The sequence below is a fragment of the Rhinolophus ferrumequinum genome, chromosome 14 (assembly GCF_004115265.2).
Source record: "Rhinolophus ferrumequinum isolate MPI-CBG mRhiFer1 chromosome 14, mRhiFer1_v1.p, whole genome shotgun sequence".
Lineage (NCBI taxonomy): Eukaryota > Metazoa > Chordata > Mammalia > Chiroptera > Rhinolophidae > Rhinolophus > Rhinolophus ferrumequinum.
In genome coordinates this window covers 41,379,504-41,404,805 of record NC_046297.1, presented here as the reverse complement: position 1 = coordinate 41,404,805, position 25,302 = coordinate 41,379,504, and the positions used below count along the sequence as shown (strand labels likewise).

Here is a 25,302-nt window from a genome sequence, read left to right as displayed (position 1 = left end):
GGTAGAGGCCGCCCATGGACATCTACTTCTGCCTAGGGTTTCCAGGTGGGAATGTTTTTCGCTTTCCCATTCCCAAATCCTGAGAGATAAACTGTTTTCTGTTCTCCACGATGAATCGTTTCCACAAAGTGACAGCCGATACTTACCAACCACCTGGGTTCAAGGAGCCAATTTTCCCGATTTCCCGACCAACTTTTCTTGGGATTCGGGAACGGGCAAGTGAAAAAAATTCCTGAGAGCGGGCAGGAATTCCCGCCTGGAAACCCTACTTCTGCCCTTCCAACAGTAGCAAAAGGAAGCAGCCTTTCCAGTTCATTACTGCAACCAGTATCCCTTTCTCCAAAGTAAAAGAGCGTCCCCTAGTATTCCACACACAGTCTGATGCAAATACTGGTAGTAATAAACATGTGTCCAACTGACTGAAGTAGCCTCCCCTACCATTCTCTGATCAAGTATATGCAGAGAATGTTTGTTTATCTTTTGTGAGCTGCTGCAAACCAGAAGAGTCCCTACGCCTTTCCCTGTATATTCTGCATTGATAAAATTTCAAATACCTCCTCAGGGGTAGACTGAAATTTCTTAAAACCTATACTCCATTTGCTATGTACCATATACCAGCAGTTGTCCTTATCTGCCACTTAGCCACTGGACATTAAAACTAGCCTTATTATTTCCGATTTTGCCTTTTTATTTTACCGTCTTTCTTCTGTTTTTACTATTAAGACATAAGACTATAAGCACTGTGAAGGCAGAGCATGTCATACATCTTTATACCCGTGACTGGTACAGTCTCTTGCATATGTTCAATAAATGTTTGAGCTTAACTGAATCTAACAAGTGTTCTTGTCATTGGAGCCTGAAGATATCATAAATCTTATGTGACGCTAAGAATACCAGTTATTAAGCAGATAAAGTTAATATTCTTTATTAATAATCTCATTGACTCCGTCTCTCTTCAGAAGGATGAACTCTTCTCACCTTCCTCAGATGTCAGCACCTACGGGTTTCCTCCTGGCTACCCAGGCTCCCTCAGAGTACCATCTCTCTTGAGTGTGCCTGCTCTTGTGTTTCTTTAATCAGGCCCAGCAAAACTCTGCGAGTCCTGCTTCTAACTAGTTGTTCATTTAAAAGAGTTAGACATCTGAGTTAACCTTCTGCAATATTAAACAATTTCCTGCTCCCCATATTTCTGAAACAGGAACAAACATCCTAACTTAAAAGACTTACTTTTTTTTAAAACATCTTATTGACATATAACTCACATACCATATAATTTACCTACTTAAAGTGTACAATTCAATGGTTTTTAGTATACTTACAAGATTGTGCAACCATCACCACTGTCTACTTCCAGAACATTATATTATCATCACTGGACACACACAAAATCCCATACCACTTAAGAGTCACTCCTCATCCATTCTCCATTTCCAGCCCCAGGCAATCCCTAACTTAATTTCTCGTCTCTACAGATTTGCCTGTTCTGGATATTTCGTGTAAATGGAATCATACACTATTGGCCTTTTGTGTCTGGTTTCTTTCAGTTACCATAACGTTTCCAAGGTCCATTCATGTTTAAACATGTATCATCAGTACTTCATTCTTTGTAGTGCCTGAATCATGCTTCATCAGATGGGTATCTCATATTTTTTTTATCCATTGTCAGTTGATGGGCAAGGGTTGTTTCTACTTTTGGGCTGTTATGAACATTCATGTGTAATTTTTTTTTTTTGTGGACATGTTTTCAATTCCCTTAGTTATCTTCCTAGGAGTGAGCCTGCTAGGTTATGTTTGATTACCGTCATCCTAGTGGTGTGAAGTGGTATTCCATTGTGCTTTTGGTTTGCATTTCCCTAATGACTAATGATGTTGAGCCTTTTCTAACGTGCTTATTGGCCATTTGTATATATTCTTGGAAAAATGTCTTTTCACATCATTTGCTCATTCTTAAATTGGGCTATTTGTCTTATTACTACTGAATTGTATGAGCTCTTAATATATTCTGGATATAAATCCCTATCAGATACAGGATTTGCAAATATTTTCTCCTGTTTGGTAGATTGTCTTTTTAGTTTTTTTGATGGTATCATTTTGTGAAGTCCAATATATCTATTATTTTGCTTGTGCTTTTGCTGTCATATGAAGAAACCACTGCTTAATCCAAGATCACAAATATTTACACTTATGTTTTCTTTTATGAGTTTTATAGTTTTACCTCTTACATTTAGGTCTATGATCCCTCTTGAATTAACTTTTGTGTTTTATGTAAGATAGGTGGTCCAACTTCATTCTTTTGCATGGGAATATCCAGACAAGCAGCATTTGTTCAAAGATATTATTTTTGACTTGCAGAATTTGGGGTACTGAAAGAGGCTGGCAGGCAAAATAGTTTAGGGTGATTGGATTATTCAAATGGCCAATACTTTACTTGTTTTGCTTAGACATCCTTCTATGTGGGCTTCCAAGTTCTGTAGCCTCACAGAAAACAACTTAACAAAATGGAAAAATAAAAGAACAATCTTAACGTGATAGCAGCAACAGAAAAGGAAAACAAAGCTAAAGTAGAAAGAGACTCAGAGGTTGGGGCCTGAAGCTATCTGTTTTTGCCTGGACTCATAACATGAAGACAAATTAAGTGTCAGAGTGCTTTCTGTAGCCAAGGAAACAATTTAGAGACCGACCCAGGAAGTAGCCCAAATAAACACTTAAACCAACTACCGAAGCTAAGGGATTCATTTTCCTTGACTGCACACTGGTAAAACATCCATGGAATGAATGGTATATTATATATATATATGTTGCTGACTACTACCTCAGTATGGACTCTCATACCTCAGGCACCACTGTGGTCCCAGTGACACAGGCAAAAAATTTTTACACCTCTGGTTACTTGCCTAACTCGTCCTTTCAGACTTAGCCCTTCAGTCACTTCCTCCAGGAAATCCTCCTTGACCCCTGTAGCTGGGTGAGGTGTCTCTTATCCATAGTTTCCAGAATATCCTGTGCATTATGCCATCATCAGGCACCTATTTATGTTATTTTTATAGTTACCTCCTTAGGTATCTGTCATGGTACAATGAGCTGTTAGCTCCTGGACAGTAAGGACTGTCCTACATCTTAATATTTGCAGTGCCTAAACTACTATAGTAAGTATTAAATTAGTATTTAATGATGTAATCAAGAAGACATACATGAATTTTTCTTTTCTACTGAATTCCCACAGGCACATCAAATCAATTCATCCAGAATAATCCATCAACTCTTCTCAGACATGCTAGATTCCCTGTCCCAGTTAATGGCTCTATCATCTACCAAATGGCTCAAATTAGAAATCTGACTTTTTATTCATTTCATTCCTTTTGCTGGTACAACTCAATAATTAAGTTCTGTCACTTTTATTTACAAATTACTGATTGAATCCAATCCCCTTCTCTTAGTATTTCAGCCATTCGCCATGTCTTTCCTCCATGCCTTTAATATTGTTTAGTCAATCTAGTCTCCAGAGTAATTTCCAAATGCTTTGTTTCAAATGTGATCCTGATTGGCTCACTCCTGCAAAAAACTACTTAATGGCTCTTCCTTATCTATGAGATAAAAGACCAACTTCCTTATACTGGAAAAAAAAAAAAAAAAGGCCCTGCTTTTCCTTTTCTATAGCCATTGCCCACCTCACATTTTACAATTCCAGAAATATAAGAGTTTATAGAACCCACTTTCCCTAACCCATGCTGTCAAACCACTAAGCCTTTGTACATGTTGCTCCTTTGTCTCATGTACCCTTTCTTTGCCTGTGTAACACCTAATCTTCAAGATACTACTCAGCATTTTCTCTAAGAAATTGATCTGCAAAACTGGCCCCATACAAGTACTTTTAAATGAGATTATATCTCCCACCAATCAAGAAGATCTGTGAGTAAACATTTGCCATCTTTAAAACTTAGCATTGGGCCTCAAACAACATGAAAAACATTTGGTCACTTCATGCTAGAGCACTCCAAAACATTCTAATCTGCGTACCTGCTTACCTGTGCTGGGCAGAATTCTAAAGATGACTTTCCTCCCCAAGTTGCCATATTTCACAAGCGATGTGTAACACAGAGCATTGTCATGATGGAAGATGATTTATGGCACACTTTAAAACACACCTTCTCTCAACTGTAGCTCACACCTGACTGACTGCACTGAACAAGTTGAAACTTGTCACACACTGTTACTAAGGTTCGATGCGCTGCTTCTGTTATCGAAGATCCCTGCCTTTCCATTGGACGGCACTTGGCAGCAGCATTCACTGTATTTTGTGATCACAACGGAAAGGCTCTGTGTCACACATGCTTCCGGTATGGCAATTTCTGTCAAATAAAAACATCACGGTGTGCCCTCATCCACCTTATTCACCGGATCTGGCACCATGGGACTTCTGGCTCTTCCTCAAAGTCAAAATGATTCAGGACATTGAGGCAGCCACGACAGCACAACTCACTCAGGAAAGAGGACTTCCAGAACTGCTTCAGAAAGTGGCAAGAACATGGCATAAGTGCATTGGAAGCAAGGGGGAATATTTTTAGGGGAATTAATGGCAATGTGTTTTTTACTATAATAATTTTTTTTTAAATTTAAACATTCACCGTATTGTTTGATCACACCTTATATAGGATCTGTATGAAGAAAATGACAGAATGCTAATTAGTAATCAAAAAAGACCCAAGTAAGTGGAGAGACATACCATACATATAACATATTCATGGATTCATGAAAGACTCTACATAGTAAAGATGTCAGTTTCCCCCGAATTGATCTATAGATTTAACACAATTCCAATAAAAATACCAGCAGTATTTATCGTAGATACAGAGAAGCTTCTTCTAAAACGTATACAGGAAAGTCAAGGAACCAGAATAGCCAAAACTCTTTTGATAAAAAATAATACTGGAGGACTCTACTACCTGATTTTAAGACTTACTATGAAGCTATTGTGATCAAGACATCATAGCCTTGGAGGATATACATGTATATCAGTGGGACAGAACATATTTCAGAAATAGCGACCAAAAAAATACCATCAAATGACTTTTGAAAACAAAGGTAATTAAATGAAGAAAGCGTAATATTTTTAAATTAAATTTACTGGGGTGACAATGGTTAGTAAAATTACATAGGTTTCAAGTGTGGAATTTTGTAATATATCATGTATATATCACATTGTGTGCTCACCACCCAGAGTCAATTCTCCTTCCATCACCATATACTCGACCCCCTTTACCCTCATCTACCATTCCTCTGCACCCCTTACTCTGTGATAACCACTAAACTGTTGTCTGTGTCTATGAATTTTTGTTTCTTTATTTGTTTCTATTGTTCCTTTGTTGCTTTCAGTTTTATTTTCCACATATGAATGAAGTCATATGGTTCTTGACTTTTTCTGTCTGATTTATTTCGCTTAGCATAATAATCTCAAAATCCATGTTGTTGCAAATGGCAGTGTTTCATCTTATGGCAGAGTAATAGTCGATTGTGTATATACACCACATCTTCTTTATCCAATCATCTTTCGAAGGACACTTTGGTTCTTTCCATGTCTTGGCCATGGAAACATGGCCAAGGTTTCCATGGCCAATGAACATCAGAATACATATATTTTTACAGATAAATGTTTTCAGGTTTTTTTTGGGTATATACCCAGGAGAGTGATTGCTGGGTCATATGGTAATTCTATTCTTAATTTTTTGAGAACCTCCACACTGCTTTCCATAGGGGCTGCATCAATCGGCATTCCCACCAACAGTGTATGAGGGTTCCTTTTATTCCACAGCCTCTCCAACACTTGTTATTATTTGTCTTGTTGATGATGGCCATTCTAACTGGTGTGAGGTGATATCTCACTGTGGTTTTGATTTGCATTTCTCTGATGATTAGTGATGTTGAACATTATTTCTTATGTCTATTGGCCATTTGTATGTCTTCTTGAGAGATGTTGCTAAACTGTTTTGATATCAGAGGGATTATTCTTTAAGAATTTGTACCAATTGGAAGAACAGTTAACTAAGTTTACTACTTGGAACTGGTGAAAAGGCTGTGTGAAAAAATTAGACGACCTGAACTTTTCACCAACAATTCATGGCTCTTGCATCAAGACAATGCACCAGCTCACATGGCACTGTCTGTGAGTTTTTAGCCAGTCAACAAATAAATGTATTGGAATACCCTCCCTATTCACCTGATCTGGCCCCCAAAGATAAAGGAAATATTGAAAGAAGACATTTTGATGACATTCAGGACGTCAAGGGTAATATGACAACAGCTCTGACGGCCATTCCAGAAAGAGTTCCAAAATTGCTTTGAAGGGTGGACTAGGCTGGCATTGGTGCATAGCTTCCTCAGGGAAGTGTTTTGAAGCTGACCATAGTGATATTCAGCAATGAGGTATGTAGCACTTTTCCTAGGATGGGTTTGCGAACTTAATTGTCACACCTTGTATTTCTGGGCTCTCATTCTGTTCTGCTGATCTATGTATCTGTTTTTATGCCAATACCATATTGTTTTGATTACTATGGCTTTGTAGTATAATTTGATATCAGGTAGCATGATAACTCCTGCTTTGTTCTTCTTTCTCAGGGTTGCCGTGGCTATTTGGGGTCTTTTATGGTTCCATATAAATTTTAGTATTGTTTGTTCTAGTTCTGTGAAAAATGCCATTGTTAGGTTGATAGAAATTGCACTGAATCTATACATTGTTTTGGGTAATATGGACAGTTTAATTATATTAATTCTTTCTATCCATGAGCCTGCTCTATGTTTTCACTGATTTGTACCTTCTTTAACTTTTCTCTTCAGTGTCTTATAATTTTCTGAATACCAGTCTTTTACTTCCTTGGTTAAATTTATTCCTATTTTATTTTATTTGATGCGATTGTAAATGGGATTGTTTTCTTAATTTCTTTCTTATAGTTCATTATTGGGGTATAAAAATGAAACCGATTTCTGAATATTAATTTTGTATTCTGCTGCTTTACTAAATTCATTTATCAGTTCTAATAGTTTTTTGGTGGAATCTTTGGTGTTCTCCATATAAAGTATCATATCATCTGCAAATGACAGTTTTATTTATTCCTTTCCCATCTGGATGCCTTTTTTTTTTCCCTTTTTCTGATCTGATTGCTGTGGTTAGGACTTCCAAAACTATGCTGAACAAAAGTGGTGAAAGTGGGCATTCTTGTCTTGTTCCTGATCTTAAGGGATTGCTTTTAGATTTTCTCATTGAGTATGTATTAGCCGTGGGTTTGTCATATATGGCCTTTATTATGTTGAGATATGTTCCTTCTATTTCCACTTTGCTCAGAGTTTTGATCATAAATGGATGCTTTTTCTGCATCTTTTGATATGACCATATGATTTTTTTTCATTTTGTTTATGTGGTGTATCACATTAATTGATTTGTGGATATTGAATAAACGCTTGCATAGCAGAAATGAGCTCCACTTGATCAAGCTGTATGATCTTTCTTATGTACTGCTGAATTCGGTTTGCTTATATTTTGTTGAGGAGTTTTGCACCTACGTTCATTAGGGGTATCGGCCTGCAGTTTATTATCTTTTTGTAGTGTCTTTGTCTAATTTTGGAATCAGGGTAATGGTGGCCTCGTAGAATATGGTTGGGAGCCTTCCCTCGTCTTGAATTTTTTGGAATAGTTTGAGGAGAATCTTTTTGAATGTTTGGTAAAATTCACCTGTGAAGCCATCTGGTCCAGAACTATTGAGTTTTTTGATTACTGATTTCATTTCGTTAGTAGTAATTGGTTTGTTCAGATTTTCTGTTTCTTCTTGATTCAGCCTTGGAAGATTGTCTGTTTCTAGGAATTTATCCATCTCTTCCACATCGTCCAATTTGTTGATGTATATTTGTTCTTTGTATTTTCTTGAACTTTTTTGTATTTCTGTGGTGTCCTTCTCCTCTTTCATTTCTCCTCTTTGTCACTTCTCTTTCATTTCTGATTTTATATGTTTGGGTCCTCTCCTCTTTTTTCCTTAGTGACTCTGGTTCAAAGTTTATCAATTTTGTCGATCTTTTGAAAGAACCATCTCTTGGTTTCATTGATCTTTTATATTGTTTCTTTAGACTTGATTTTGTTTATTTCCACTCTGATCTTTATTATTTCCTTCCTCGTACTCACTCTGGGCTGTTTATTTTCCTGCGGTTTCATTTTCCAATTCCCCTTAGGTATAAAGTTAGATAATTTATTTGAGATTTTCTTTGTTTCTTGAGGTACGCCTGCACTGCTATGTATTTCCCTCTTAGGACTGCTTTTGTGTCCTATTGATTTCGGGTTGTTGTGTTTTCATTTTTATTTGTCTCAGGGTATCTTTTGATTTCTTCACTGATCTCGCTGTTGATCCATTCATTATGTGATAGCATGTTATTCAGCCTTCATGTGTTTGTGTGTTTTTCTTTTTTTCTTTTTTGGTAATTGATTTCTAATTTTATACACCTGTGGTCAGAGAAGATGCTTGATATGATTTCAATCATTTTAAATTTATTGAGACTTGTTTTGTGGCCTAATGTGTGGTCTACCTTGGAAAATGTTCCATGTGCACCTGAAAAGAATGTATATTCTGCTGCTTTGGGGAGAAATGCTCTAAAAATATCAATTAAATTCATCTGGTCTAGTGTGTCATTTAAGTCCACTGTTTTGGTGCTGATTTTCTGTCTGGAAGAATGTATTGGTGTCAGTGGGGTGTTACAATCCCCTACAATGATTGTGTTACTGTTGATCTCTGCCTTTATGTTGGTCAATATATATTTTATATATTTAGGTGCTCCTATGTTGGGTGAAAAAATGTTCACTACAGTTATGTTCTCTTGTTGGATTGATCCCTTTATTATTATGTAATGTCTTTCCTTGGCTCTTATTATAATCTTCATTTTAAAGTCTATTTTGCTACCCTACCTTTTTTCTTGTTTCCATTTGTGTGAAATATCTTTTTCCATCCCTCTACTTTCAATCTGTGTGTATCTTTCGATCTGAGGATGGTCTCTTGTGGACAGATGCATGGGTCTTGTTTTCTTATCCATTCAGCTGCCCTATGTCTTTTGATTGGAGCATTTAATCCATTTAAAGCGATTACTGATAGGTACATATTTACTGCCATTTTATTTTGATCTTTGTTTGTTTGTTTTCTTCTTTCTTCTGCTTAAAGAAGTCCTTTTAACATTTCCTGTAATACTGCCTTGGTTCTAATGCATTCCTTTAGCTTTTTCTTGTCTGCGAAGTTCTTTATTTTTCCTTTAATTTTAAATGATATCCTTGCTGTGTAGAGTAGTCTTGGTTGTAAGGTCCTTCTTTTTCATCACTTTGAATATTTCCTTCCACTCCTGTCTAACCTGCAAAGTTTCTGTTGAGAAATCAGCTTACAGTCTTATGGGAGCTACCTTATGAGTAATTAGTTGTCTTTGTCTGGCTGCTTTGAGGATTCTCTCTTTATCTTTAACCTTTGCCATTCTAATTATAATGTGTCTCATTGTGGGCCTATTTGGGTTCATTTTGTTTGCGACTCTACTTCCTGGACTTTTATGTCTATTTATTAGGTTTGTGCAAAAGCAACTGTGGTTTTCACCATTATTTTTAACCTTTTAAACCGCAGTTACTTTTGTACCACCTAATACTTCACCAGGTTAGGGAAGTTTCCAGTCATTATTTCTTTAAATAGGTTTTCAATCCCTTGCTCCCCCTCTTCTCCTTCTGGTACTCCTATGATGCAAATGTTGTCTCACTTGACGTTGTCTGAAAGGTCCTTTAAACTGTCTTCATTTTTAAAATTCTTTTTTCTTTTTGTTGTTCTGGTTGGGTTTTTCCTGCTACTTTGTCTTCTAAATCGCTGATTCTATCATCTGCTTCATCCAATCTGCTGTCGATTCCTTCTAGTGTATTCTTCATTTCAGTTAATGTATTCTTTATTTCTCATTGGTAATTTTTTATGGTTTCAATGCCCTCCTTTATGCTTACTATCACATTGTTGAAATTCTCACCAAGTTGCTTAAGCATTCTTATAACCAGTGTTTTAAATTATGGTTGGTTGCCTCCATTTCATTTAGTTCTACTTCTCGTTTCTCTTGTTTTTCTCATTTGGGGCATGTTTCTTTGTTTCCTCATTCTGGCTGCCACTCTGTGTTTGCTTCTATGTATTAGTTTTCCTGTGTCTCTTGGTCTTTGCTGGGTGGCCTTATGTAGTAGGTGTCCCATGTAGTCCAATGGATTGTAGTGGACTACAATCTCCCTGGTCATCTGTACATCTATTTCAGGAGTCCCTTGTGTGTCCCTTGTGTGTGTTGTGTGTATTCTCTTGTGTTTGAGCCTTAATTGCTTTTGGCATGTCAGAGGATGGGACTGACTGACTGTGAGGACTGGTCATGCCCACAGTGTATGAGTTAAGTGGGGACTGACCCCTCAGATGGGGGTCCATTCCTGTGGGCTCCTGTGCCTGTTGAAACCCCCCATGGGTGTGCTGCCTGTGTGGCTAGCCAGGTAGTGTTCTGGTGTGGTCTGAGGCTGGCTTCTGGGTGTGTTATTTCTAGTGTCTCTTTGAGAGGGGCTCCTATGCAGGCCAATTTCAGCCTTGCTTGTGACTGGCCCAAGCCTACCTGGTGGGAGCTACAAAACTATATGTGGTTGTCTGCTGCCAGTGCTGGACATGGAGGCATGTGGGGGTGGCTATGCTGTGAACTGAGGCCAGCTATCACAAGCACGGGGCCTGGGCAGCTTAGCATAAGGCCCAGGGACCCCTAGGTCTGTTATTACCTGCTGGCTGCCTGTGAGGCTCAGCAGTTGAAAGTGCCTCCTTAGGTGTGCAGGCTAGGATTGTTGATCCGGTGTTGAATGTGCCTCTGGAGATGCAGCTCTAGCTGGGTGGGGTGGGGTCTCAGGGAGTCACGAGTCAAGTGGTTTTTACAAGGTTAATGCAGATTCAGTTTACAGTTCTTGTGCTACTGCCTACCCTGTGACCACTTCACAAAACACCACGAGAACACTGCAGCCAGCCACCGTTTGCCTCAGTCCTGCAGGTCCCCAAGACCTGCTTCAGTCCCGCAGGTCCCCAAGGGAAGCTGTGGTGCAGATTGTGGCTCACCGCCCACCCTGAAAAGTTCCCGAGGCCACCGTGGACTGTCTGATGCTGTAAAAGTCTTCCGCAGCTTGTGGGGCAAGGCGGGTGCCCAGGAGCCAAGAGTGCCCTGGGCAATGCAGTACTAGTTTTGCAGGGTGGGGACCCAGGGTGTTACCAAGGTAGTACACATGTGCGAATTTTACCAGACCAATGCAGTCTCAGATTTGGCTCTTAGGAGGAGCATTCAACATAGAAAAGATGATGCCCTCCTATAGGCTACACGTGAGGTAGTCTCCACACTGGGGCAATGGTTGCTTTCTCCAGCTCTCTCCCAAAGCCACTCAACTCAAGTCTTTCCCAGTATGTCTCTGGCGCCTCTCAAGTAGCTGCCCTGCCACCGGAGTGAGTACAAGTGAGGGAGTCTGTATGCAGGTCTGGGTTTCTAACTGCTTTCCATCTCCCTGGGACCAACAGAGTCCTCGGTGATTTTCACTGCCAGGGGTTGTGGGAACTCTTCTTCCCGGCACAGAACTTCTAGGCTAGGGAGCCCAGTGTGGGGCTCCTTCTTCTGGTGGGGGGAAGGAGGGAACTTCCACCTTTAAGATGTCCCTCCCAGTATTCAACCATGACCTGTGGATTTGGGGTCAGCCTACTTCGTGTCTCTGCCCATCCTACCAGTCTTGATGTGGCCTCTTCTTTATAGCCTTAGTTATAGGGTTCTGTTCAGCTAGTCTTCAGATGACTCTTGAGTTTGATGGTTCTATAATTTATTTGTAATTCTGGTGTGATCCTGAGAGGCAGTAGGCATAGCATTTACATAATCCACCATCTTGCACCTTCCACTAGTCTTTATTTATACTTTGAAAAAATTGATGAAAACTACAAAGTTTCTGCACAGCAAAATAAACCATTAAAAAAAAAGGCAACCAACCAAATGAGAGAGAATATTTGCAAATGATATCTGCAATACAAAGCTAATACCTAAGATATATAAAGAACTCATAGAATCGAACAAACAGAAATAAACAATTCAATTAAAAAATGGGCACAGAACCTGAAGAGACACTATTCTCAAGAAGACATAAAGATAGCCAACAGACATATGAAAGGATGCTCACCTTCCCTAGCTCTAAGGAAAATGCAAATCAAAACCACAATGAGAAACCCCTCACACCTGTCAGAATAGCTACTATTAATAAGACAAGAAATAATTAGCGTTGGTGAGGATATGGAGACAAAGGAACCCTTCTACACTGCTGGTGGGAAATGTAAATTGGTGTAGCCACTATGGAAAACAGTGTGACATTTCCTCAAAAAATTAGGAACAGAACTACCATATGACCCAGCAATCTCTCTTTTGGGTATCTACCCGAAAAATTTGAAAACATTTATTTGTAAAGATATATGTACCCCTGTGCTCATTGCAGCATTATTCACAATAACTAAGACATGGGAAACAACCTAAGTGCCCTTCAATGGATACGGGATAAAGAAGATGTGGTACGTATATACAATGGAATATTAGCCATAAAAAATGATGAAATACTGTCATGTGCGACAACATGGATGGATCTTGAGTGTATCTTGCTAAGTGAAATAAGGCAGATGGAAATGAAGAAGAACCATATAACTTCACTTGTATGTGGGATATACAACAGCAACAAATGAACAAACAAAACAAACAAACAAACTCGTAGACACAGACAACAATATAGTTGGGGAAGGGGATAAAGGGAGGATGAAGAGAGTAAAGGCTGTCAAACACATGGTGACAGAAGGAGACTAAACTTTGGGTGGTGAGCACACAATGCAATACACAGATGATGTATTACAGAATTGTACACCTGGAACTCATATAACATTATAACCAGTATTACTCCAATAAATTTAATTTAAAAATGATGAAAAACATTAACCTCATTAAGATAAAACATTAAAAAATGAACTAGAAAAGTTTTATTCAACAGAGACACAGTGGGTGCTCTATAGAGTAATGTTTTATAAGAACTGGTAACATAACTGGACAAAGAACCAGGCATAGATTAATGTGGATTTTATTTCAATTATTATCAGATTCTTGTTTTAAATGGTTTTGCATTTTGTCATAATCCTGACTGAACTTTAATAAATGGATTGCTTTCAAAGTTGAGATTTTAAGAATATGCAGTAACAGAGAATCTCCCAGCTGAGTCATCTATTTCTCTGCCAGATCTAATTTCTCACTGTCTTCAGAACACATTCTGTATCTTTAAGTTACCAAGTAAACCCATGCCTGTCAATTATTAGACTCTAATTACCCTTCAAAACTTTCTGAACAGCTACCAGGAAACAGAATGATGGAATGACTATTGAGTTAAAAGGAGATTAGACAAATACAAATAAATTATATTTATTTTATGCTCCTTTCACCCTAGGAGATGACTTAATAGTGAAAGGAAAAGAATCATATTGTAATAATGAAATCAGAGAGGGAATTCAAGGCCCAGAAGTGATTCCCCTAAGTTTATGTTAATGCACACCTTGTGGACGACCAAACATCAACTGGAAAAGTTTCCTGAAAATTGTTCCAGCTATTTTCTCATTTAAAATGTTCCAACTTTACTTGACCCATTAGTCATCATATTACTTACATTTATGATGTATTTTGAAATCTATTACCAAAAACCCAATGGATTCAATATGGCTTGTTATACCCAAATCATAACATTTTTGAAAGAAAACTTCTTTGTTAAGTGCTTCTTCCTTTGGAATTTTATTTGTAAAAGACAAAAAAATTTTTAGAGAGCAAGGTTTGGTAGGAACACAGTGCATACATGCATGGCTATGTGTAGATCTAAGAATAATCATTCCCACTCCTAAGCCTCAATTTAGAGAAGTAAATGCAAAACACAGAAGAAATCTATAATCGAGCTTGACTTTATACACTATAGTAACTATAATAAAAATATTTTTATTATTAGGTCATTGTATATTTTTTTCTCTTATTCAGCAATTCAAATTCAGATTTTTCTTACAGTGTCCGAATAAAAATATTCATGATGACAATGGAAGGTAGAGACTTAGTATTCACAGGTGTGAGGGCTGAAAACTTGGAAAGCTGCCCAAGACACTGAGATCATCGTGTTTTCATTGAAGGTGTGAAGACCTCAATGGTGGCAGACATGAGTGTTTCAATTAACAGTGGGATGCCAAGTGGAACTGGGTGTAAGCTGACACATGCCCACATGCTGGGTCAGCCAGCAGCGGTTCCCGGTGCTTATCACCAGAATTTGGGCATCATCACTGCTAACATTACTCACACATGTATTCCTATGCTCAAGCATTGACTTTTTGTGACCGCATTGTCCCCCCCTCCTCCCCAAATCACAACATAAAAGTTTTGATGGTAGGGTACGTGCACTCGTTTTCTAAGATGAACATATTGAACTGAACTCATCTAAATGAGCGTCTCTCCCTCTAAGTAGTCATCAGAGAAGGTTGAGTACATTCCATTGTCCTAATAATTCTGGCAGCTTGTGGGGTGCCTATGTCCTTTTTTCCCCTTCTGTTCTCAGTGATGGAATATACTCATCCGCGGAGACAGCAAATTGATATTTGGGAACAGCTGAATGTTGTTTTGAGATAAGGGAGCAAGGACTCCAGATTGAGAAAACATTAACAACACAGAGATACCAATTTACAGAGGCTCCCACTGCCAATGATTAGACAATTTGATCGTTAAAAATAATGTGTTCAGAATAATAACAAATAACAACTAATCAGCCATCACTGAAATATGCTAAAACACCCAACTCATTTTTCCCCAGCTTTACTGAGGTATAATTAACAAATAAAATTGTAAGATATTGAAAGTGTATATTGTGGTAATTTGATATACATATACATTCTGAAAAGATTCTTCCCATCTAGAAAACCAACTGATTTTTGAAAATGGGTAAAGGGAAAGATGTAAGCATTTATTCTACTTTTCTTAGATGAACAATACTACTGTGTAACCGAATAGTAAATGAGAAAATGCTTCTGTTTATAGAACTATTCCAGTAACATATGAAAAAGGAATGCTACATTTAAAATATTACTGTTAGCAACCTCCGGTGAATTTAGTCATTGAGCATCAATGGCTGTTAACATCACAAAAAGAGACCTCCAGACACTATGTGCCTCCTGATGAAACAATAAAACATTTTACAGAATAGTCTTGTGAAAAAACAAAAAAAACAAAACACCTGAATCAGAGTAACCCAACTACTAACTTAAATGTAGGAAATATAGAAGACAGGGGCACAGACAAAATCCAAACTGTGATAAACCTTACAGGATAAATGAGCTGGTTTCTTCAATATATAAACTGTAAGAGATGAAAAAAGATAGAGGAGCAAACCTAATGATAAAAGAAACTTGAAAGAAGTATCAACCAATAGCAATGAACAGACCTTATCTGGCTCCTGGTTAAAACAAACAAACATACAAACAAGAAATATACATGCACACCAACACCACACATCCACACACATTATGATATTCATGAAATAATTGGAAATTTGAATGCTGACTGGGTATTTGATGAAACTGAAGAATTATTATCTTTAGGTTTGATAACAGAATTATGGTTAGGTTTTTAAAAGTTCGTATCTTTTAGAGATACATATTGAAATACTACAGACGATATGATACATGGGATTTGCCTCAAAATAACACAGAAAGTAAGGAAGTGGAGAGGGTTATGTAAGAAACAATACTGGCTACAGGCCGACAATCGTTTAAGTAGGAGGTTCTATAATACATACTATTCCGTCTACTTCTATGTATGCTTGAAATTTTCCATATGAAAAAATTTTAAAAAGATGAATAAGTATGGCATATGAAGAAGTGATATTGTAAAGATGATTTCAAACCATTTTCCTCCAAACCACCCTTTAACTTCAATAAGTGACCTTACCTTCCTTGTACCTTCACGGAGAAAGTTAAAACCATTCAATTTATCTCGATTTCTTCCTACCAAAGTGAAAAACTATCTACCTGAATATGCCATTTTTGTTCCCTTCCTTAATTTGTTCTGTAAAATAGAGAAGCTTTCGCTTCTCTCAAAGGAGTTCTTTCACATACATATTGGATTCTTCTCCTTCTCTCTTTCTAAGGAACCCCCGTTTATCTTTTCTCTTTTTAGTTTATTCAACTCTTCTCTCAACAGGATTCCTCTTGCTGACATTTAAACATGAGAAAACCCAAGTCTCTTTCATCATAAAAATAAAACCAAAAAACCCTGAGCCCAAATTCCCCTTCATATTCTTCACAGCCAAGCTTCTTGGAAGAGTTATTTACCCTCTCCGCTACTATTTCTTTTCCTCCTGCTTATTCTTCAATGCATTCTAGTCCAGTGTTCATCTAGGTTAATCCAGGAGGAAAGACATGTGTAGTCACAATGTCTATAAATCTATTAAATATTTTCAGTTTCTCCTCTTTCTGTGTCACTACTTGACACTGTTGAGTACTGCTTCCTTTTGAATCACTCTTTTCCCTTGGTTTCTTTCACATTACGACATTCTCCAATTTTTCCTCTTAGCCCTCGGATTCCTTTCCAGGCTCCTCATCCTCCTAGTCAGTAAATACTGATCGGACATCTTCAAGGTGAAGTCTTAGGCTCCTTTCTCGACCTCTCTCTGTTTTCCTTGCACAATCTCATCCATGACCATGGCTTGAATTACCACCTATATCCCAAAGACTCCAAAACACCTAACCCTTTATCACTAATCTTATTGTCTCCTGTGAGCTCCAGACATGTGTGCACAATTACCACAAACCCCACATACTCAGGGCAAAACTCGGATCTCTCACTACTCGCACATATTGTGAAGGAAAGACTTTTCCATGATGCGGCCGCTGTCTGTCCTATGAGCTAGACCTGGGCCAGAATGGAGGCTGCTTTCTGCAAACCCCCGTTAGAGACTGACATAACTGACATTCATTCTGAAATAAGTCAGCTCCCCTCCCTTGCCTGCTATGTGCCGGTTTCTGGAACAGGCTGTTGTCCTGACTTGGTCAAGTATGTAATTTCCTGTACCTGGCAGCATTCACACCAGTACCTGTGACTATCCCCTGCCTTACCCTATGTAATTCTTTGGTGCCAGCTAAAGCATGGGAATCCATTTCATCTTGCAGCCACCAAATACATGCCTCGCGTAAGTTTCCTTTAATAAACTCTATTAACAGCTAGACTGGAGTGGACAGCCTCTTTCTTCGATCTTTCCCTGCCCTCCACTTGCAGAGGTAGATTTTCAGTCTCAGGGCTTTCTCCTGAGCCTGCACGCACAAACATAAGCAAAAAATAAAATAAAATAAAACCTATGTGGTTCTCTTTAAGTATTTGCTATCTCATTAAATAGGATTATCACCTTAGTCAGCTTGGGCTGCCATAACAAAATACCACGGACTGGCTTACACACAGAAATGTACTTTCTCATAATTCTAGAGGCTAGAATTCTAAGATCAGGGCACCAGCATGGTTGGTTTCCGGTGAATGCCCTCTTCCTGGCTTACAGATGGCTGCCTTCTTACTGTGTCCTCACATGGCAAAGAAAAGAGAGACAGCAAGCTCTCTGGTATCTCTTCTTATAAGTACACTAATCCCATCAGGAGAGCCCTAGCTTCATGACTTCATCTAAACCTAATTTATCTCCCACAGGTCCCATCTCCAAATACCATCACACTGGGAATTTGGTCTTCAACATAAGAATTTTGTGGTGACATAATTCAGTCTATAGCACCATCCAGTTAGAAAACCAGAAGTCATGCTTACATCTTACCCTCCATTCCCTCTACTCCATTGCCATTGTCTGGATTTTGCCTCCCCAATATTTACTAAATTCTTCATTTCCCCCATTTCTATCACCATTCCCTGATTCAACTTACCATTATCTCACACCAGCACTACTGCAATATCCTCCTAATTGGTCCCTTGCATCTACCCTGCAACTAGAGACATCTTTTCAAAATGCAGGTATAACCATATCAAAACACAAACATGCACGCGAGCTCGCTTCTCTTCCCTCTCCCACCACATACATATCCTGCCTAAAGCTCTTCAGTGGTTCCGCAGTGCTCTTAAGATAAAAATCTAAAATCCTTTCTTCCCACCAGCAAGGCCAGGCCTCTGCCTCTCCCTACAGCCTCACTTCATACCACTGTTCCCTCACTCTGCCCTGTACTCATTTCCTTCAATGAGCCATGATCCCTCTCCCCACAGGGTCTTTTACACATTCTCCCAGAAATCCACCTTCCCTCCATGTGCTTGGTTAACTCCTTTTCATCCTGTGGAACTCAGCTCAAGTGCCAGTTACTCACAGAAGTGTCCCTAAATCTCTCACTTTTTATGAATCCATAGAACTTCATGATACCTATGTTAGCTTATAATTATGTATTACTTTGTGTGACTATTTAACCAAATTTTGTCTTTTCTAGTAGACTGTGTGCATTTCCTCAGAGAAGGAACTGTCTATCTTTTCCTCGTCACTACATTTCCAGTATTAGAACACTTGGAACATTGTAGTTGCCCATAAATACTTGTGAAAATAAATGAATGAAGAGTTCCATTGGGGATTACACCCATCATTTTAGAACTTGAAGAGGTGTTAGAACACTCTTTTACATTACAGAAGAAAATACTGAGGTTCAAAGCAGTAAAATGATTTGACTTGGATCACTTGCTTAGTGACAGTAAGCCTGGATTGCCAAGGTGACACTAAATTACAGAGACTTGAAGGCTGAGGGGAGTTTTGACTTGATGAACTGAAGTAGGTGGGTGGTGAAGATCCATATGACTTTGGCAGGGGAGGCTAATCCAGCAAGGGCAGGGGGGACAGGATTATTGAAAAAAGGAGAATCTGAAGTGAAAGCTGCCAGTAAACAGATCCAGAAGGTAGAAGGCACAATGGGGGACTATTTCATAAGAAAAACTAAAAGGACTTGGAATAAAAAGAAGGAAGAATCCAGGGTGACAGTAAAATTGTGAGAAGACAGGAGTGGAACAATATTGCTGTCATGAGCACAGGTAAATAAATTTGAAGACTAGCTGAAGGAAGGAGTGAATAAGGAGAATGGAAAAAAATGTTTTTATTTAATGTAAATAAGCTAAATTTTAAATAAGTAAACTTATCTAATAGTCCTGTACTTGACTAATAAGTCAAAATTAGACCTAGGCATTTGGGAGTTGTTAGCATAAAAGACAGTTGAGGTTACTGTTTATACTAAGTAAGATAAGAACAGAAGGCACAAGACAGCAAGCGACCTTGGGAAGGTCTAGAGCGACAGAGTTAGGGGAAGAGCTGTATGCAAAAGCGAGCTGCAGAGTCAGTTAGGAGAAACCAGACAATGTTCTTTTTCTCTTCTACCTTAGCCTACTCCATGTTCCTATAAAGGTATTCCCCAGTTACCCTTATCCTCTTCTGTAGAGGAAAGAATTCTGACAGAATTCGAGTAAATGAAGAAATAAAAATCTAAATAATTGCCACACTACTGACTTCCCTGTAGGAGACCTTGTGTTGGCCTCTTACCATCTCAGCACCCCCACAACAGCTTCTGTGACTCTTCGGGTCCTATTACTTACTCAAGTGCAGTCCCCTAGAGGCACCACTGTTAACGAGACCTTCAAAGAAGATTTATAATCCATTCTATCGTGTTGGAAAGTAATTAATTATGGCTTACTGATTCTATGGTAGAAAATTTGATATTAAAATCAGGTTGTTATTCTGAATATAAGAAAAAGTTTATTAAAAATCAGTTAGTTGAAAATCATCCATTTTTCTTTTACCTTCCAAAAATCAAAGTTATAGCCAAAATACTAAGGTTGAAATAACAAAAGAATTCCCTGCATTTTAACATTTTTGGTCCATTCCCTATTTGACATCCTAACATCAAGTTTACTGTTTTATTTTGATAAATCATGGGGAATATAAACTACAATAATGTAATGCTGATGCTGCAAATTGGAACCCAAGAAACTCAGGAAATGTAAAAGCCAAGGTTCTTACAGTCTTATTAAATAGTTTACATTTCTTAAATGTAGAAGATAGCCTGTTAGCAAGGCTGTAAAACTGAATTAAGATAAAGACAGGACTCCAGTGATTAGGGTATGGGCCTTGGCCCTATTTCTGGAAAGAGAAAAGAGGCAAAGGGTTAATTATCAGAGCTACATTAAGAGAAATACATTTAAATTAGCTTCTTAAGATGCTTTCTGTCATTTTGAATCTTCTTCCATTTAAAAATCTTATTATTTATTCTTTATTTACCATTCCAGAAAACGTCAGGAGGCTATTTGGGTCATCTTTTTCAGGTATCGTACTTCCCCTGAATCAGTCACCTTCAAGATATGTCTGAATTAATCCCCACTGAGTAATAAATTCAAGAATAAAAGATCATAAAAGCAGAGTTTACCAAAAAGGAAAAATATTTCAAAAATACACATATTTGGGTGTAACAATGTAAAATTTCTCCTTTATATTCATATAATTAAACCTATTTGAATGGTGTATTACTGTACCTGAGAAGTTTTTTAAAGTAATATTTGACATTATTTAAGTATACATTTTTATTCAAATCAAAGATGTTTGTGGAAACAAAATATTCTAGGATTTTTTGGATTCTTTAAAAGTAAAAATTAAAGTCACTGCAACCTATAACATAGTAAATTAATCCATAAAATATAAGAAGAAAACAGTATTCAAAACAGGATTATTATAGTCTATTAACAGTCAAATAAAATTTTAAAACAAAAATCAAATGAAACCAGAGATGAAATCACTGAAAGCTAGAATGAAAGCAGAAAAACTGAACATGCATAGGTAAATTAATGAATAGGTTAAACAAGGAGAGACTAAAGAAATGATTTCATTAAGAGGAAGAAAAAAAAAATGGCTATGTGTTTCAACTAGAGACACCAGGTATACCAAAAAGAAATGTGAAATTGCAGCCATAACTGTGTTTGCTATAAACATGTTACCTAAATTATATGAAGAATTGTGGTATGCTAATTATAAAACTACATAAATGATGTGGGAATGTTTTCTCATTTTGGCATGTTTTTTTCTTTGTTGTCATTTAAATGTCATTTTATGGCTACAGAGACAGCGTTCAAAAATATGTCTGCAAAGGAACAATGAAAAAAATATGAGGGAGCTCAAATGTTTCTGCAAATGACCCTGAGGTAATTAGAAAAATCTGCACCCTTCCCAGTTCTTCTCACATGTCAGCTCTCATTAAATAAAAAAAAAGAAAAAAAGAAAATTCTCATTTCAAAGTTGAGAAATCCTATGGTTAACAAAACTTTTAAACTGAGATCAAGTGGGCCCATTCCTACGTTTCTGTATGATGTCATACCAAGCAGTTCACAGCTGAACTTGCATTTGCAAGAAGTATGAATGATTTTTCAATATAAGAAATATCTGATCTAATGCTAATTTTTTCTCTATAGGCTAACTATGCAGGGAACAGGTGGCCCTGCTTTCAATTATGGAGGAGCTAGCTTGCCAGTGTGAGGCCTGGATTAGTTCACCTTCTCACGGGGAATTTTCCTCGGTTGGGAATGGATTTATTATGGCTTCACACATGGAATAGAGCTCATGTCAGCTGAGGGCAGTGACACATCATATGATTCAAATTAACCTGCTGTGGACTGTTCCGCGGAGCTGAGATTGTGTATTAAAATGACGACATTTTAAAAACAGCTTGAAAGAAACCAGGATTGCTGAACAGCAATGGTTCCAATTTGTTCCAACTAATCTATCACCTGCTGGAGATATTATTCTAGTGGGTTTCTGGTAGCTGCTGTTTTCCAGGTTTCTCCAAGCCACTGACCTTGCTAATGGGTACAATTGTTGCCTCTGAAGAAAGGATGTGGGGATTGAGAGCTCTGAAGGGGTTTTCGAGGTATAAGTTGGGATCTACCATTTGCTCTAAGGTGCTATTTGGTGAACAGATGAGAAAAGGGAATACTCAAGAACTTTGAATTATTTTTCCAAAAACAAGGGCTAAAGAGCAGCATTTTTATCACTATAGAGATAAAATAATCCCTGAAAAATAAATTTGAAAGACTTAATTCAAAAGCTGTTAGAACTGAACCTTTATGAAGAAAATTTAAGGTTAGGCAGTTATAAACAGTATTTCCTCTATTCTTCAGGGCCATTACTTTTATTGCTACCACAACGTCAACTCAAGAGCAAGAAAAGAATAAATGAAAATATACTATTTTAGAGATGTTGCATAAAACATTCTTTGGGAATGATACTTAAATAAGATGTGCACATAGATAAAAAACAAATGGTAGCAAATGATTCTTAATGATAATACTGTATAAAATTAGAAGCATTATTTGCAATACTAAAAAACAGCCTTTTTAATTTTTCAAGAAAAGGGAATGGTATTGGGAATATTATTAAGCTGACGTTTATTCCCCCATCTCAGCATAAATAATATTCCATTTAGCATACTATCACCTAAAATCTGTAAAAAAAAAAAAAAATGAAAACCGTAATTTTCTTGAGTTGTCAAAAAGCTATAAAATAATACATTTAAATAATACGATTAAAGCAAAAAATGCTTTAATTGTGTCCTATTATTCCTATTGCTCTCTGAATCAGTATAGAGTGGCAATTTGGCTGTGTAGTGAGGGAATATAAGTATTCTATGGAATAACACCTACTTACAAAATGACAAATTATTTACAGTAAGGACATTCTTGTCTACAACCGTAAATTTTGGAGCAGTTCAAGTATGTTAGGTTAGTGTTTCAGTGGAATCCCGTACAGCTGATACATCATTCAAACTAATCTTCCCTCAAATAATTTATGAAAGAAAAGTACTCTTGGTTAAAAGAGACTTAGAAGAACTGGACTCTTAGATGCTGAAGAACTTAAACCATTCACTGGACACTGTTTTTGATTTTTCATAATAAAAATACCATTAAAAAAACACGCATCATTCTTTGTATCATTTCCCCTTTTTGTGTCCCCCAAACATCTGCAGTTTGGTCTTCAATACCTATAACTGCTGGCATACACATATACACATACACACATACACACACACACACAAGCACACACACAGTGCCAAAAAATGTATACACATTTTAAGAAAGTAAAAAGAAAACTATTAAAATTGTAATACTCAATATACACCAATAAGAAAAGATGAATACAAGTCACGTTTGACTTCTGCAATTACAAGAGGTGCTCAAAGTAGTTACCATCAGCGTCCAGGCACTTCTCATATGGCAAATGTGGGGACAGAGTCCCAGAGAGCAGTTTCCAGGCTCTTGGCCTCACGTGGAAAGGTGCTGGTTCGGGTGGTGGTTGGCCGTCAGCTGTAACCAGTTAGCCAATTAGCCACTGATATAAATGCCGTGGCTGCGTTGGTTGGCAGGCAGAGAAGCAGACAGCGGATTGCGCATCATGCGGCTCCTACTTCCCGTGTCTCTCCTGGCAGTCAGCGAGACTGGGGTGCAGGAAGACCTCTTGTTGGGGTACTGGAGGATGTTTGCTCCCTGTGTCTCCAACCCAGCTGCCAGCGAGAATATAGTGGTGTGACGCCCCTATTGATGGCTTCATGGGTGTTCCTTTTTGGCCTCACCATATCCTGCGTTTTTATGTGGGGAGCGGGACCAGAGTCCCTGCATGACAGCGAATTACTGCTTAAGCAACATTCACCAAAGTGTCCACTTGTATACATTTTTTTGACACCCTCTGGTAGACACACACACACACACACACACACACACACACACACAATTTTTCTTTCACATATGAGTCATATAAACCTTGGTACAAAAAGTGCAGTTTCCAGAACAATAGCATCCACTTCTCCTTGGAGTCTGTTAGAAATGTAGAATTTCATCCATACATTCTAGAACTATTAAATCGCATTAGCATTTTACCAAGCTCCCCAGAGATGCTTCAAATGTACACTTAAGTTTGAGAAGTGCTGCTGTAAAATAACTATTTCAATTCATTTACTTAAAAGTTTGACTCTCCAGCTAGATTATCACTATTACTGAATGAATCTAAGATCAGAAATGACATATATGCAATTTTAAAAAGTATAAGAAACACAAAGTGCAACAATTTTTAAAAATCACATCTACTACATAGTCATATTAAATTCTAGAATTATGACTCACTCATTGACACTTCTCTTAAAATTCAAGTTATGTGATTGCCATGAAAATATGGAAAACAATTTACCACTTATTTGCAGGTCCCATATCTTTCACACAAAAAAATCAATCAAATGTAAACTAGAAGATAAATTTCTAGCTAAAGTGAGTGGAAGATTGTGCCTAAAAACAAAAGAAATCTGACACTAAAAAAGAGAAATAAAGGATAAACCCAAGTATCCCTGTCAGATCTCCATTAACTAACCATATGATCCTACCCTACTTCATCCATTCTAACATGTTCAGTTTTTTACATATGAACACAATCCTGAAGTCAGGAAATGTCCTGCAACTGACATAATAACAACTGTATCATAGTTTAAAGAGCATATATTTTTCTCTTTTTCCCTAGTGCTGCATATTTTTTTCCTACAATTGGTGATGGCTTGATTTCAATGAAATATGGTACTTCACACTCACTAACCAAGTTCTAGGACTCACACTCCTCTCAATCCATCCATTACCTCACCCCAAAGGCTTCTTCCAACTTTAATGACTCCCTTAGCCTTCATCATCAGCTTCTGGCTTTCCTTTGAGTAAATTTAAAACCACGTCTAGATACTTATAGTGATTAGAAATAGTTCTTCATACTTCTGTACTTTTCAATCCCAGCACTGGAGAAACATGCTTAAGAAGGCCCCACTGAAAGGGCTAGTGTAGCTGATTTTAGGCTCTGCTTATTCCAGACATGATGACGGGCTGCCTTCTCCATCTATAGTCATCAATCATTAAGTGCACTGGCACGCTACACAGCATACAACGTAACCAGGAGCATATAGGGGTATTTTTCACTCATCAAAATTCATGCCTTTCAGAATATTGCTAGAGATCTTAAGATAGTTTTAAATCACAGCATCACAGTTTTAAATACTTAATGAATAAACTAATATTCTTTTGATGACTAATACCGTGTTTCCCCGAAAATAAGACCTAGCGGGATCATCAGCTCTAATGCGTCTTTTGGAGCAAAAATTAATATAAGACCCGGTCTTATTTTACTATAATATA

The 25,302-nt window shown here is 37.6% G+C and overlaps 1 protein-coding gene across 8 annotated transcripts in view; it reads right to left on the bottom strand.

Annotated features, from left to right (window-relative positions):
- VPS13B (vacuolar protein sorting 13 homolog B) overlaps positions 1-25,302 on the bottom strand; it is a 719,992-nt gene that overhangs the window by 167,406 nt on the left and 527,284 nt on the right. Inside the window, exon 36 of one of the 8 annotated variants that reach the window (XM_033126658.1) lies at positions 23,694-23,751. The exons of the other annotated variants lie outside the window; for them this stretch is intronic. Within the exon in view, the coding sequence (XP_032982549.1) occupies positions 23,726-23,751 (26 nt within the window). The 3' untranslated portion in view covers positions 23,694-23,725. Of the gene's footprint in view, positions 1-23,693; positions 23,752-25,302 lie in introns of those variants that run through there. 8 annotated transcript variants of the gene reach the window in all.